The sequence below is a fragment of the Coenobita brevimanus genome, chromosome 92 (genome assembly GCF_032717465.1).
Source record: "Coenobita brevimanus isolate Jiangsu-jjx chromosome 92, ASM3271746v2, whole genome shotgun sequence".
Classification (NCBI taxonomy): Eukaryota; Metazoa; Arthropoda; class Malacostraca; order Decapoda; family Coenobitidae; genus Coenobita; species Coenobita brevimanus.
In genome coordinates, this window is record NC_137045.1 from 18,908,068 (window position 1) to 18,925,114 (window position 17,047).

The following is a 17,047-nucleotide window of genomic DNA, read 5'->3' on the forward strand; positions in this document are numbered from 1 at the left end:
TTTTCACCAGTTTTATTTTTAACGTTGGAAATATTGAAGTTTTTCTGCTCACAAAAACTGCAGGTATGATCGGAGAATTTGAAAGCTGGTGATTTTTTCTCCATTCATTTCCGATTTACGTTATAGGTTATATCTTGAAAAAAAGAAAAAAAGTAGCCTAGTACATTTTTACAATTTTCGCTGCAGTAACCGTACCGTTCATGGTGAGGAAAAAATGCTAAGGCAGTTCTCACACGCCCATCAGTTCAACATGGATGTAAATTTCAGACACAAATCATCATCATCATCATCATCATCATCATCCCGCTTCTTTCTCACACGCAGGTAGGGTGAAGTAGGGTCCAGAAAGCAGAAAAAAAAAAAAAGCGGGAGAACTACTCAAGAGCATGCCCAATTAAAGGAGTAAGCTCATTCACGTCCAATTCAGGCCCCAGCATAACTTCATACCCACATCTTCTACATATAGCTTCAAAACCACCTATCAGACAAAGTTAACCCAACAAGTGTCACGTTGAAATCGGGATGTCAAACCCTTGTCTTGCACTTCGTACAAAAATTAGCCATCCATTTCAATCTCTGGCCTCAACTATCTTCATACCTCTCTTTCTAGCACACTCATTTCCCATGTCTATCCACCATCTTGACCTACCACGCTTCTTCTCTCCTTCAAATTCATAACATGAATATGTTAAGTTGGCTTTATTTTCTTTCATTTATAAGGGCTCTCACACGCTTCTTGAGGCAGCCTTTGTTACCTAATGGCGGCTCTCCACACTGCTCGAACTCTAGCAACCTCTCTATTCTGTTCCTTATCCCAGAGGTCACACTTTATGACCTCATCCCAGGTCTTTTTCTTATTTCATCTTGCACTCCTACAGTTAACGATCACACCTTTCACACTGCACATTCATTTTGTCATCTTCCATCCTTTCCACATGCCCAAACCATCTCAGTCTACCCCTTCCCATCACAACACCAATACACTCAAGTCCCATCGTTTCTCTCATCCTTCATTCGCATTCCTAACCATCCTCAGGCCTGTCATTCAAGGATGCACTACACGTCCATCTAATCATTCTCATCTCTGTACGTTTGGGCCTACGAATATCTTCTTCCTTTACTGCCGATGTCTCACTACCGTACAGCATTACACTCTCAGTACATGTTACATACAAGGACTCCTTAGCACGGAGGGAGAGCCTTCTCGAGGCAACAGCTCCCTAAACTTTTTCCATCCACTCTGTACCACAGCCACGTACCATAGCTCCAGCCCTACCTCCAGTATATATCATGTCATTCCGTTTACGTCTGTCTATCTCTACATGCTCTCCTCTACACACCGCACACAAGAAATCAGCATTATTTCCCAGCCTACTTCTAATTCCACTATATCTCTTTTGCACCCACTTCTCACAGCGATACACAGGATGGAGTTACTTCCCACACCTTTGTAGCAAACTGCTTATGGCCAAACTCCCTCTGCTTTGATAGTACTACCGCCATTAGCCCTGGATACCATCACATTTGTTTTTTCCGCATTTACTCTCAAATCCAAGTACCCTATTCCATCTCTCCACTTCCTACATCTTTACTACGCCTCCCTCTCATTCTCTGCAGTCAACACCAAGTCATCAGCATACAATACCTCCCATGGAAGTCCACTTCTGAAGTCACGCGAGAGCCTCAAACACAATGATAAACAATATGGGGTTCATGACTGACCCTTGATGCATGCCAACATTCACGAAAAACTCGTCTTCCAAATCTCCATTGACTTTCATCTTGGTGTGGGCACCCACATGCATAGCCATAACCATTCCAACCATCCACTCCTCGATCCCATGCTTTCTTATTGCCCACTTCACCACCACCCTAGGAACTCTGTCAAAGACCTTCTCCAAATCAACAAAAACAAAGTATAGCTCTGTCTCCTTTCCTTTATAGTTTTCCTGAAGCTACTGGACAGTAGATATTCCATCAGTGGTCCTTTTTCCTGCCATAAACTCAAACTGCATCTCATTAATATTCATTCTTTCCTTTAGTATACCTTCTTGGACTCTCACATAACCTGCTTCATCTGGTCCAAAAGTTTTACGCCGCCATAATTTCCTCTTTCCAGGGCATCACCCTTCCCCTTACACACATTTACAATCACACTCTTCAGCCAATCATCCTGGACATGACACTCACATGTCAGCAGTCAACCCAGACACACCAGCCACCTTCCCCAGCTGCATCCTCCCTGTTGCCTCTGATCACAGTAGCAACGTCAGTCAAAGATAAAGGGCCAAACACTGGATCCGCTGACTCCAATCTTTCCCTGTTCCAATGCACCAGCCTCATACAGCAACCGGTAATAATATTCTCTCCAAGTATTTTTAATATCTACACTATTCACCATTACCCTTCTCTCATCACTCCTCACACACCATCCACCTTTGATATCCGTGTTTTCTCTCGCCATTTGTATGGTCACCTTAAATACGACATTCCTCCTTTCTGCACTATCCCAGCAACAGTAGCGCAGCGGATGTTGGAGCGGCCCTAATGAGAAAGGGCAGCGTGTGGAAACTTACTGTACTGTTCTTTGCAGCTAATACTGTGTTGTTAAGTGAAGACGAAGGGGAGTTGCAAGGCTTGGTGAAAGAGTTTGGGAGAGTGTTTAAGAAACGGAATCTAAAGGCGAATGTAAGGAAGAGTAAAGTTATGATCATCGAGAGGAATGAAGTCACTGGATGTACAGTGAGTGCGTTTAAGTACTTGGGTAGTGTGATGAGTAAGGATGGAAGTTTGAAGGATGAAGTGCTTGAAAGGGTACAACAAGGAAGAAAGGTTGCTGGTCTTTGAAAGCAGTGATAAGAAACAGGGAAGTGAGTATGGAGTGAAAAAGTCGCTGCATGACAGTATTGTGATACGCACTCTAAAGTATGGAAGTGAAGCTTGGGCCTTGTTGAAGGGACAGAAGTCAAGAGTGAGAGCAGTGGAAATGAGCTACTGTATTTGAGAGGAGCATGTGGAGTCACATGGAGAGACAGACTGACAAATGAGGAAGTGAAGGACCGTTGTGGTGTGGATGTGGACGTGATAGCAAACGTTAGGAGAAACACAACGAGGTGGTTTGGCCATGTGGAGAGGATGGAGGGTGAGAGACGGAAGAAGAGAGTGTATGTGAGTGAGATGGACGGGGAGAGAGCGAGGGGGAGGCCAAGGATGAGATGGAGGGATGGAGTGGAGAGGTATATGAGAAAAGGGGATGTGAGCTAGGAGCTGGGCAGTGAAATGGCGGGGGACAGGGCGACATGGAGGCGATTTGTTTGTGGTCACCCTTATGGGTGACAATAGACAGATAGATAGATAGTTTCTGAGACTCAAATTTTGCCCTGTGTACCTCGTTTCCGGCTCTGCGATTAGCAGCCAATTATTCCTCTTTGTTACCACTCCTTTACCATTCCCGGAAAAGTCTTCTTTCTCCTTAACTGCAGTTTCTATACTCTCATCCCACTACTATGTTACCTTATGTCTTGATGGGTCCCTTGGCCAACCACACACCTCCCACGAGATTTTTGCTGAGAGCAATGTACTGCTCATTAATACTTCTGTCTACAGCTCCCTGGTTAGCCACCAGTCTATTCCCGTTAACGAAGGCATCTCTTATTGCTTGGTTTATCAACATCCATGTTTTTCTCCTGGGTACTTAGGTCTTTTTCTTCATTACTTGATTCTTTTGTACCATATCGCAAGTATCGCATACCAGTAATATGTGCTGCTGCACACACTCTTCGCTCCTTTACCAGCCTCCTGTCAGCCGTCCTCTCTTCTCTTAAGAACCATGTTCCACAAGTAATGCCCCAAAGAATGTAGATCAGTCCAGGCCTTATTTAGCCACACCATCGGACGGAGGTGGGGAGGGGGCGGGGGGGACGGTGTTGGGAAGTGACTCTGTAGATATAGGGTGGCTCGGTGGCTCAGTTGATATAGTGCTGGCACCACATTTGGAGGCCGCTCTGAGTGGTGGGTTCGAGTTCCACTGGCTGCCACTGAGTTTGTGGGGTGGACGCACACAAGCTAACGCCTTGCCTGCAACAGTTAGCTAACCAAAACCTACACCATACCACTGTCCACATCAACTCTCTTCTGTTTCAGTCTGTGCGATGTATCTGTTCTACCCTCCTCCTATCGCCCATATTTATCATTTTTTTTTATGTAGTTAGTGAACTCTGTCTTCCATGCTTGCAGTGTTTTGAAGCATGGTCGAAAGTGGAAGGTTGCACTACTTACAGTCATTAAAGGAAGAGGGTCTTGATTAGGAATCAATAACGTTTTTTTTTTTTTTTTTAATCTGACTTGCATTTTTCCGAAATTTCAAAGAGGAGGTTGTGGATCTATATGATTCCCCCCACCCAACCACCATTACGCCACTGCGATCTGCATTTTGATGGAATGAATGGTGGGTGACTGATGGTATTATATATATGATGGTTGCATAGAATACATTCATGGATCTGTACAGTGGGCTATATTAAGACATAATTATTATCTATGGGGAGAGGGATGAGGATAGTAGTAAATGGTTGAGGGTGGAGAGTCTCAGCTCTGATGCAGGTAGATGATGCTGTGTTACCTGACAACAACGAGCAAGAGCTTTGCTGACTGATACAGAGTTCTGACGATGTATGTGAGCCTCTTTCTTTAATAGTAAATGTAGCTAAGGGTAAAATGATGGTCGTTGAGAAAGGTGGTTCTTAGTAAATTTTTGACAAGATATGAACAATACCATACAACTAGTATAAAGTCATTAATGTGGTTCTGGGTAGAACTGATGTCAGTGGAGAAGACAGGCTGCCATGGAATACCAGTTACACAATTTTTAAATCCATCCCAGACTGCCCTATCAATGTGCCTTCTGGTCACCGTGACTGGTTCAGAACGGGGAGGTTTGGGGCAACTGACGAATGAGATTTTGAAGAGATTGTGGTCAAAGGATCCAAGTGGTGACAGTACCTCTATCCTGTTCTGATGTGGGTTGTTTGTCAGGAATACGTACAAGAGATGGTCACTGTGGTCAGAATTATCTGGTATTCTGGTTGGTTGTTTTACCAGCTGCGTGAGATTAAACGATTCTGCAAACAGCTCGCACTCTAGACCAGTACCATCAGTCCTGGCAGAATGCAATACCCATTCTACATTATGGACGTTAAAATCACCCAACAAGGTCATTTCACTAGTAAGGGTGAGGTTAATGTTGGTCAGCTGTTTATGGAGTTAAATATGCTGGGTTCTGATGAAACACTGGGGGAACGATAAACTATACAGATGCATTTGGTTATATTAAGGTAATTTAGTTTGTATAACGAGTAATTTAAATTAATAGAAAGGAAATTGATAATTGTGTCAATTGCTTATTCTGACTTAATAAAGCAACAAGCCCCACCTTTGTTACGAAAGTTAGCGAGGAGATGGTAACCATGAAAACTGTGTGGGAATAAGATAGTAGAGAGAGAGAGAATTGGGTTTCTGTGAGGAATAGGGCTAGAGGGGCATTAGATTCAAATAAGATGCAATAAAAATAAAGGTCATAAAATATCTATGTAGACTGTCCTAGTCTGTGATTCGACAATAACATTAAAGAATCAGAGGTGACTCAACACGTTTACTAGAGGATGAAATGTAAAAGTTTGAGATGTGAGAGCGACTGACTTGAGAAGTAGGAGGTAAAGCGGACCATGACTGAGCTCCTCCTGCCAGTGCTCTAGGTCGTCCTCGTCCTCGTCCTCGCCTTCCACCTCACCTTTCTCTTCACCTGTTTCATCTTCCTCGCCCGGCTCACCATCAATCGCCTGAGAAAGTAAAGTGTCGTCGTCTGTGCAAATAATATGCCATTCTATTATGTTCTAGAAGACGAACAGATGCAAAGCTGCTTATGAGTAACGAGGGAGGGGAGAAGACTATACTGTACACAACAGTTATGCATTATACAGTACTCTCGAGGACTCTAAAACTGATTCACCTCCGCCGAGCAGGAGACGTGGCCTGGGTCCTTTCTGGACGGAAGTTCACCTTAACTACCAGGCACAAAAGATGTACGAATACACTTATGAACCCACCAGTCTTGTACACATTTATCTTATTATTTCGGAGCAAGATATGTAGGCAGCATAGATTCAAAGACGTATAATGAAATTAGGATATTGCGTTTGGGTTGTGATAAAAAAAAAACAAGTACGGTTTATTCATCAATCCTGCGAAGCAGGACGTTATCAGATTCAGCACCTCGTCCTATACCTTTGCGCGAGATCAGCCTGTGTGTGTGTGTGTGTGTGTGTGTGTGTGTGTGTGTGTGTGTGTGTGTGTGTGTGTGTGTGTGTGTGTGTGTGTGTGTGTGTGTGTGTGTGTGTGTGTGTGTGTGCTTTAACTCCTCCTAAGCTATTAGATGGATTTGAATGAAATTTCCCAGGTGAGTTCGTCTTAATACTGGGAAGGTCTTCCTCTATATACAATTTTCCAGCCATAATTTTTAGGGGAGTCGCCCCTCCCCCCACACGAAATTAAAAATTCTCAAAAATGGTGAAAGGAGTGCAGATATGGCTTTGATATCTTAGTACATGTTGTACAGTGGACTCTTCTCCACAGTGCGATATTTAGGGAGCGTGATCACCCCGTCAGTTCTCTGAGGGAGACAGCCCACCTCCAAAAAAGTAGAAACGATCAAAAACAGGGGAAAGTTAGTACGTGGATTTCAACAATACCTGCATACATACTGCAGGATTGGGTATGCTGTTTCCATTTTTTTTTTCCGAATGCACAGAAGAAACTGCACATCTACTTTATTGATATCTAGAAAAAAACAGTCAACAATACAGATGTCCGGTGCGCGCGCGCGCGCGCGTGTGTGTGTGTGTGTGTGTGTGTGTGTGTGTGTGTGTGTGTGTGTGTGTGTGTGTGCCCTCACTGCCATCAGGTTTTCCCACCAGCCACAACACCTCTGGTCAAACCTTGTTTTGTAGATGTCTACAGGTTATTTAGATGATTCATGTCTTCGTTTTCTACTTGAACTCTCTGATCCATTGTTCCTATCCAAGTGTTTCATGGCCGATCAACGTATTAAAATACAGTATTACGTTTGCAGAGTATTATCATCTTCCTTGTAGGCACGTATATGACTGATATGATGAAAACGTGATAACATGACTGGTTAGCCACGAAGTCCTAGACAGTTCATTCGTGCCTGGGTTGCAATTACTTGTTAGGATTAGCCTCCGTTCAGAAGGGATATCAGTCTCCTGTGAGGGTCAGCGGGGACGAGTCAGTTTTAAGGGCTCTCGGGTGTACTGCAGTTACTTAGTATGTTAAAAAAATCATGTTAATTAAAATACATTCGTATATGTTCCTTTTCTGGCTGCCGTAATCATAATGCAATATGCTCGAACGTTTAGCAAGTCAGAATATTAATGCGAGTGATACTGGCAAGTATTGTCTGATAAAAAACAAAGTAATATTCAGAGTTCTCTCTCTCTCTCTCTCTCTCTCTCCCTCTCTCTCATACGTCTGTTCCTCGTTTACTGTTCCTTTCATCGTCATCTCTATCTTGTCCCTACTTTCATAGCGTTACTATCTGTTTTAACCTCAGTCTCTTTCCTCTGCCTTTTTTATTTTTTCCCCGTTTCCCTCCTGGGGAATCTTTCTTTCTCTTTCTTTCATTCTCCTTCTGTCTTGTCTCACCTTCTCCTTTTTATTCCCTTCCATCTTTCTTCTCCTTATCCTCTCCTTCTCCGTTTTCTCTCATCGTCTCTTCCTCCCTCTCACATTCTCGCATCGCTATCTTCGTTTGCCTCTGTATCTGCTTCCTCGGTCTCTTTCTCACCGTCTTCCTCCTCGGCCTTCTCACATTCACCTTTGTTCTCCTCTTCCTCTCATTCTCCTTCTTCCCTTTCTCTCCATCAGTCGTTCATCTTTCTCTCTATCTTACCTTCTCATCGTCAGCGTTTGCCTCTGTATCTGCTTCCTCGGTCTCTTTCTCCCCGTCTTCCTCCTCGGCCTTCTCTCCTTCGCCTTTCTTCTCTTCCTCTCCTTCTCCTCCCTCCTCCGGCGCCTCCTCCCCCTCTTCATCTTCCTCCTCCCCCTCCTTATCCTTGGGAGGGAATAGGAGGTCGTGCAGTTCCTCTTTGGTCAGCTCCTCTTGCACGTGGCCTGCTATCTCGAATCCTGTGGTAGTAAAGTAGTCTCAGAACTATAATTTTACTTTACTTATTATTGAGGTGCTACACGTACATTACAAAAAAATCACATGCCATCAGTAATTTTTATTTTTTTGCATTACTGTGTGATATCGTGTATGTCTACTGATGTGTACAACAGTGGTGTGGTGTATGACTGTTGTATGGTGTGGTATATGATTACACTGTTGTGTAGAGATTTACTGAGTAATGTGAGTGTGTGGTGTGATGTGTACATGACTGTGTAGAGTGATGTATGACTGTGAAATTGTATGATCTGGCTGTGTGGTGTAAAGTGATGAGCGAATGGTGGTATGATTTTTTTTTTTTTTTAATGTGTCCGATTCTGTGCACAGACTTAACAGCCAATTCCACAAGGCCCAGCAGCCCTCCTACATATCATTCACCTCCACATGCACCACTTCGGCGTTAGCATCCACAGTTCATTTTGAGTACATGTTAGGGCTGTCTTATACAGGAGTGATTTACTGATAATAGCTCAGGTCGGTGGGTTTTATGGTAGGTCACTAAAGAGTGTCTGAACGAAATTCAAATTCTTATAACTGTTCCCTTACCCATTCTGGATTCAAACCCGCGTCCACTGGGACATCATACCACCTCTCTGCCGACTCAGTCACCGCCTCCTCCCAATATATGAAAACAGTGTTGTGTATTATTGCGTGATATGACTGTATAGTTTGATGAGGTATAGGACTGTGTGTTGTGGTGTGGTGTATTTAGCAATGTAGTGTGATGTGGTGAGTGAATGGTAGTGTTTGTGCGTGGGTCACTGACAGACTAACAGTGTGGTGTGATGAGGTGTGATGTGGTGTGGTGTGTTGGGTGGATGGGTGAAAGTACATGAATGTGGTGTGTGTCTGTGGAATGTAATCCCCAAGCCAAGTTAACAAGCCAAAAGTAGCTGTTTACCTGATCTCACACTCTGGGTTGGGAACGTGACCAATATCGAAGTAGGAGGAGGAGGAGGTTAGACTTACGCCTATCGACAGCAAAAGGGTCATTAAGGCAGACAGTTAACACCGAAAGAGTTAGTAATAAAGTCCGTAATGAAGTAAATTAAGTGCCGACAAAAAGTCAAACACTCGTATGCGTGAGGTTAAAAATAAAAAGCTTCAAGTAAATGGTTATCTTCCCTACTATATTTCATCGCATTATACTCTCTCTCTCTCTCTCTCTCAGTTTCTGTTTTATTTCCAGGTACTGAGCAAATAAAACTGTATATACAATAAATGCTGTATGTATAGACTATGCAATTACTCTATAGTCATACATGTGTGTGTGTGTGTGTGTGTGTGTGTGTGTGTGTGTGTGCAGAGCGTTGATTTGATTATTATCCAGATAACTACACGTCATTATTTTTAATATTACAGTCATAACTGCATATGAATATAAATGGTGTGCCACAGTCCTTTATAAATACCGGTACATATTTCCGCTATGCCGATATCGTTCGTGTAGTACCATACCTGCAGCCACCACATTGGAGAGGAAGGTCTCAGCCTTGTCCTGTGAGATGATGTGTGGCAGGATGAAGAGCACGCCTTGTTGTAGCTCGGGTTCCTCTTCTACTGACGCCTCCTCACTCTCGTCTGAAGGAAAAATTAAAGTACTTGGGTGCTAAATGGCTGTAATGTAATCAGCAGCATTATGTCCACGCACTCTTATCATACTATTCAAACGAGTGGAAATCTGAGCCACGAAACAGGAATGTACAGTGTTGCAAATACTGGGACAGTAAGATTTATCATACTGTACAGCTGACGGTTGTCCTTAGTCTGTAATGAGGTAATTTAAGTACTGACAAACAGTCGGACACTTGCATACGTGACGTTAAAATACTGTCATCTAAAACTGTACTGGTTACGAGACAATGAAATATACATCTGCATTATTTCCTTCTTAGTCGTAGTCGACTCAGACATCTGTTCATATTGGTCACAAAACAGTTTTCTCGTGAAATATGTAGAATTAATATAAGTGGAATATTTCTATGTTTCTAGATTTTGTTGAGGACATTAGTGCCCGGTCTTATCTTACCAAGGTTATGCAGTTCGCCCTCCACATCGTCCAGGTCTTCGTCAGGTTCCAGCACTTCCTCTGGCTTGACGAGGGAATCCAGCAGCACCTGCCACGGGTCACTGTTACTCTACCGAGCGTCGAGCCGACCCTCTACGCCACCCTTTCCCTATGTGGCCCCGATGTTCAAACAATGTTTGTTTTGAAACATACCTATTTTAACCTCTAATGAACAGATGGGTTATTTTATGATATTCTACTTAATACAGGCCAGTGGTTTTTATTCAGGTGAGGAATGCACGCCGCCCAAAAGGGGTTATGCTATGCTCCAACAACATAACCTAATACCAGTGATAATTTCCCAATATACAGTAAGTGTGACATACTGAAAAATTGCAGTTGTATACACCTATATTACAAATTATCTCAAGTAGGCCTTTGTAGAGCAGACATCACTCGGATATTTTATTCTGGCTACTCCAGACGATTTAGTTAGCTAAAGTAGACCTTTGCCAGACATAGTTAACCTCAGTATCAAAAACAATATCCACATTGCTGGCACGAACTACTGGGGGGAGGGGGAACAAAGTACACCCCTTCCCCCATATTTTCGGCATACCAATGATTACTTATAATAATAATCATATTATGTACAAAAATATATGCATTCAATATCTTACCTAAATATTATCGTAGAATTATGTTTCTGTGAAAAGAGGAATTTGCTAATAAATTATTTTTTAGCTGGATGAATTGGTAATTTCGCTAGGAATCATGCTCCCATCCCCTTTCCTGAGCCCTGAACCCAGCCCTGCATTGTGCTAACAAATCATAGCCTGTCCAAAGAAAGCAACTCCCAGACGAACAAGGCTGATGTTGTAAGCAAGGAACACTGCCTTAGAAATGTCTTTTTTTTTTTTTTTTTTTTTTTATGTATCCAGTAAGTCACACCTTCCCGGTCATACATTTTACTCCCTTTCATTTTTGTCTCTCACAGACTGCCATCACCGCATACATTGCTTCCTTGAATAGATTCACTCCATCCACCATCTTATCTTCATCTTTGAAAACACTCTTCACTACTATACTCCATTTCTCCCAGTCTGGCACCATCAATGGTGTCCTCAACGCCTGTAGCATTGATAAGGGTCCTCAGTACTGGATATACCTTTTTGTACTGCCTTTTATATTGGTTCTTAAGGTAATGAATAGAGATTCACCTATTGCAAGTGATTTACATGAACACTACAGGCGTTAAGGACATCACTGATGTGCCAAACTTGATGAAATGGAGTATAGTGTACGGGACTGCCTAGCTCCAGTGGGCCCTGGGAAGGCACGGCATCATGAGTCATGTTCTCCTGGGGTCAAGAAGCTTCTAGCACCTTAACTATTTATCCTGTGTATTGCATCTTACTTTGTTATATGTTTTATATTGATGCGAAATGCATAACTAGTGTAGGAGAAAATAATGACACACCAGAATACAGATATAAGCTGGTAAGGAAGAAGTGGTAAAAAGCCTCCTTAGCCGACGAAAATACGGGCCCAAGTGCCTTCCCGGTGCATGGTAACTGGCGTGAAAGAATAACGAGCTTATGGTTCGTCGATCCTATTCGCTTCCGCTAGGTGTGAGAAGAATTGGTTTCTCTTGATAACGTCATCCATACATAAGACACTGCTACACTTCCCACACATACCTGCTGACGTACATAAAACACATGTACATGTACGGTATGTACGTTAAAACGTGTATGTGGAAAGTGTCATGATGTATATACGTCAGCATGTATGTGTGGCAAGCATAGTAGTATTTTATGTATATCAGTACGTGTGTGTGAGAAGTATACACATATTTTATGTATGCCAGCATGTATGTATAACGAAAGTACGCTTCGGGTGATGTGAATAATTGTGTGTGTGTGTGTGTGTGTGTGTGTGTGTGTGTGTGTGTGTGTGTGTGTGTGTGTGGTGAGGAATATATGCAGTCTCACCACTGGCCTCTCCCCCCTGCCCTTATGTGCGGCCACCTCCACCTGCAGCAGACGCCTGATGGTATTAAGAAGCTGTGGCCCGTCTGCACCGTGGATCACACCCATTGGCTTCCCGGACTGGACACAAGGGGAAAACAGTTAGGCTGGAGAGTACAGTCACTGCATATCACTAATTAGATATTATGCATTATGTTCTATTCATTATAATTGGGGGTGCTTGAAAAACATAGTGCCCTTGGGTGATATTTTAGTCTTTTAGAACTCCGGAGACCACATTGAGAAGATTCCAGCAGCATGATGACAATGATGGCTGACAAATGGAAATTATTTGGTTCTCTGCAGATTTGAACATAGGCTATTTTTGTCAACATGCTGTGAAGAATTGTCAGTTCTGTTCCATTATAACCGTTAATGCTACGTACGTACAGTATCAAAATTTTTTTAAGTACCTTGTATTACTCACAATATATTTTTCACTACACATTCCTCATTAGATACCACTCATTAGAAATTAGTCACTGTTTAATATCAGCTGGATAATAAACTTCGCATGTAACGGAATTTACAGTGTATTTTGCTCACTATATATCACCCATTAGAAAATTCGTTACATACACATCAGTCACAGTTACAAACACACCACACACTCACAGACACACCACACACTCACAGACACACCACACACTCACAGACACACCACACACTCACAAACACACCACACACTCACAAACACACCACACACTCACAAACACACCACACACTCACAAACACACCACACACTCACAAACACACCACACACTCACAAACACACCACACACTCACAGACACACCACACACTCACAAACACACCACACACTCACAAACACACCACACACTCACAAACACACCACACACTCACAGACACACCACACACTCACAAACACACCACACACTCACAAACACACCACACACTCACAAACACACCACACACTCACAAACACACCACACACTCACAAACACACCACACACTCACAGACACACCACACACTCACAAACACACCACACACTCACAAACACACCACACACTCACAAACACACCACACACTCACAAACACACCACACACTCACAAACACACCACACACTCACAAACACACCACACACTCACAAACACACCACACACTCACAAACACACCACACACTCACAAACACACCACACACTCACAAACACACCACACACTCACAAACACACCACACACTCACAAACACACCACACACTCACAAACACACCACACACTCACAAACACACCACACACTCACAAACACACCACACAAAAGTAAGAAGTCATCGTCATATGCCGCCTTTATTTGACGTTAATTTTTGGACACCAGGTCAACAATAAATTACATACAAATCACCCTCTGACAGCGATATAAGAACTTCGTATTTTATTTTGGATCAGTTCAGACAATTAAAATGAACTATCCATTTCATAATAATACTCTACATATCACCAAAATTACAAACAACCATCACTGTCACTAACACCCGTCACTCCCTACAAAGGCAAAAGGGAAAAGAAAAGAAAAAAGAAAGAAAGAAAAAAAAAGGATAAGAGAGGAAGAAGTTAAAATCTGTTTCAACATTTTGGTCACGATTCGAGAGCTTTGTACTGATGCTTTATTCCAACTTAAAGATTAATGTTTGGCTTTGCCCATGAGAAAGCCACCATAGCCAATTGATTCAAGTTTCCATTGGTACCTCAACGCTGACTCTACAGATTCATCCAAAATAAGTACCAGTTATGGGGTAAAAAGCATAATATTCACGAACAAATTTCAGACACACAGGGAGGACTGTCTTTGTGCCAAAAACTCACCCCAAGGAAGAGCCAAGTCGGTTCAGCTTTGTCGCGGAATTTGGCGAGGGCCTCTATTGCGTCCGCTCTGGCCTGGAAGAGAGAGAGAGAGAGAGAGAGAGAGAGAGAGAGAGAGAACAGCTGGGGCTTTAACCATAAAAATTTTATACTATTTAATAGCATAGGCTACATCCCTAACCTGGCTTGGCTCCTTCAGCCAGAGATTATCATTTTTATATCGTACTTGCTCTCCCGCGGCGATTTACAGCAGCTTAGGATATATAGATTTTTAATTGGAAGGGTTCAGCATATCCTTCCTCAACTCCTTTACGATCAGGGGGCTCTTCTAAACTTAATAAAATCGTCTAGTAGCTATAGAAATAAAATAAGCTATATATATGTCCTTGGACTGAAGAGGTTAATGAGCTGAGGTTTGATTTCGCGAAACGTTAAGTTTACTCTGCTTTTCACCAGCACTTGACTCCACTTTTGAGTACATGAAGGAAATCTCTTAAAAAGCAACACAGTAGGGTACAGTTCATCAGGGTCCGTAATCACAAAGGATTTTCGTCAGTTTCTGCGATACGCGTCTCCATAGTAATGACTTTCTTCGTATTTTTCAATTTATTATTCACTCTGATTTTGCATATACATGTTTCACTGGAGTTTGAGTTAAGATATAATTATAAACAAACGTCATTTAAGCTCAAGCCTCCAACGCCAAACACTCGCCTTACCTGCTAAAAAAATTCACCTTGTTATCACCCTCTCTGGATATCGTTCTGTTGAAGTCAGTGTCAGTGTTTGTTCCTTTGCTCCACTCATGTCCATGGTTTGCTTGAATTAGTAACCCTTTTTAAGCCTATGGATGCATTAAATCATTTGATCTATATTAGCACAAGACGATTCTATTTAGTTAAAAAAAAAAAAAAAAAAGATTCCTGCGGTTAAAGAATTGAAACCAATTTTGACTGACCTGTGTTCCACTAAAAATTCCCACACCGGGAATACATGGTGTAGATGTAATTCTAAATGAAATATCCACGTGCGTCCATGGCAGCAACAGGCTACTTCTAAGGCCAGCTGTTTTTATTTTCATCATTTTTGTTCCTTTTGCTAAATCTTGATTATCAGCTTGGCTTTGAGTGTTCAATCGAATGATATTCGCCCGAAAATCAGTATGAAATTTGTACAAGGTCTATGAAAACATTTCATGGATTATAATAAGAACCAAAACACAGATACTAGGAGCGATGTAGTAACTGCATATACAACTTTTCTTTAATTTTTTTTTTAACAAAGCTATCAAGAAATGGGTGAGGTAGTGAGTTGAGTATACCAGGATAAGAATGTGAATTATCGAAAAATGCGGGTGGGAGGAATGGAAAGAGTGTGAATGAGAAACTGGGTGAAGATAGGTGATTGAGTGAATGAATAAGGATGAGTGCACGAGGATGAGTGAGTGGGGAAGTTAGAAAGTCAGCGAGTGAGGATGCGTAAGAGAGTATGTGAGTGAATCAGTACCCACCGTGGCGAGGGTCAAGAACTCGTCACCCAGCTCCAGCTTGATGCGCCTGAGGTGACCCGTCATGGAGGAGCACGGGCCACACCAGTCACTGTACACGTCCACCACTGACATGGGATGTTAGGGAATGTTGTTAGCAGGCCCACAGCCGCCACGTCGCAAAATGAGAGGTCCGATATCTTCTTTTCCTTTTATTTTTGTCACCAGCAAAGTAAAATTAAATTACAACTAGAAAATATGCGTTGATGTCTGTACCACGAAAGGTCTGTTAAACCCACTCAATTCTGGTTGCACAAAAAGTACACAAATACGTGCTTACACTCCCTCTCAGCAACATGGAATATCACTGCTACGTCATTGCCTCCTAAGAAGAGTATGCGGAAAAGCTCTAAGACCTGACAAAGGTTAGTGTTATATACAGTATCTGGCTGCAGATCCTACCGGTGGTGCTTTCGTGCATTTCAGTCTGCTGGTTAGGAACTATAGATATGTGAGAATAGAACTGAATGATGTTCCTTATGATCATGCAAAAATTATCAACTCACCGAGGAGGCCAGGCCTCTTGCATGCGTTGGTCCAGTCTTTGTCGCAGTCCAACTCTATCAACAGCTGCTGCGCCTCGGTCTTCTTCCGTGCCATCTGGTCCTGTAGTGGTCACACAAGAACAAACACCACCCGCCAGCATTGTTAGCATCATCTTTGGTATCCAGTCAGGTTTACAGTTATCTATCCATCTAATTCCAGACGCCTTAATCCCGTAAGGGGTGGCCACAAACAAATCGCCTCCATGTGGCCCTGTCCCCCGCCATTTCACTGCCCCGCTCCCAGCTCACACTCCCCTCTCTCATATACCTCTCCACTCCATCCCTCCATCTCATCCTTGGCCTTCTCCTCCCTCTCCCCCATTCCGCCTCGCTCAAATACACTCTCCTTGTCAGCTTCTCACTCTCCATCCTCTCTACATGGCCAGACCACCTCATTGTGTTTCTCTTAACGCTTCCTATCACATCCACGTCCACACCACAACGCTCCTTCGCTTCCTCATTTGTCAGTCTGTCGTTCCATGTGACTCCACAGGCTCCTCTCAAATAACTCATTTACAGTTATCACATAATGTAGTTCTGTGTTTAAAGTACATATGGCATATATATATATATATATATATATACAGTATATAAATATATATATATATATATATATATATATATATATATATATATATATATATATATCTATATATATATAGATATAGATATAGATATAGATATAGATACAGTATATACAGTATATAAATATATTCATTTATTTATTTATTTATTGATACAAGAAAGAAGGAACCAAAGGTCAGGAGCCCGCAAGACTGTTCCCTCCAAGAAAAACAAAAACAAGATAACGGGGAGCCAAATTCAAGATCTTTTTATTTCGAGATGCCTGGACACACT

At 42.4% G+C, this 17,047-nt stretch overlaps 1 protein-coding gene across 1 annotated transcript in view; it reads right to left on the reverse strand.

Annotated features, from left to right (window-relative positions):
- The window catches only part of LOC145412152 (thioredoxin domain-containing protein 3 homolog), a 38,339-nt gene extending 22,095 nt beyond the window's left edge, over positions 1–16,244 (reverse strand). The window contains exons 1-8 of the mRNA XM_080282086.1: positions 16,151–16,244; positions 15,609–15,712; positions 14,102–14,173; positions 12,245–12,361; positions 10,272–10,359; positions 9,701–9,823; positions 7,967–8,202; positions 5,698–5,813 (exon numbers count right to left, since the gene is read on the reverse strand). Of these exons, the coding sequence (XP_080138212.1) occupies positions 5,698–5,813; positions 7,967–8,202; positions 9,701–9,823; positions 10,272–10,359; positions 12,245–12,361; positions 14,102–14,173; positions 15,609–15,712; positions 16,151–16,244 (950 nt within the window). The remainder of the gene's footprint in view (positions 1–5,697; positions 5,814–7,966; positions 8,203–9,700; positions 9,824–10,271; positions 10,360–12,244; positions 12,362–14,101; positions 14,174–15,608; positions 15,713–16,150) is intronic.
- Between the last annotated feature and the right edge of the window lie 803 nt (positions 16,245–17,047).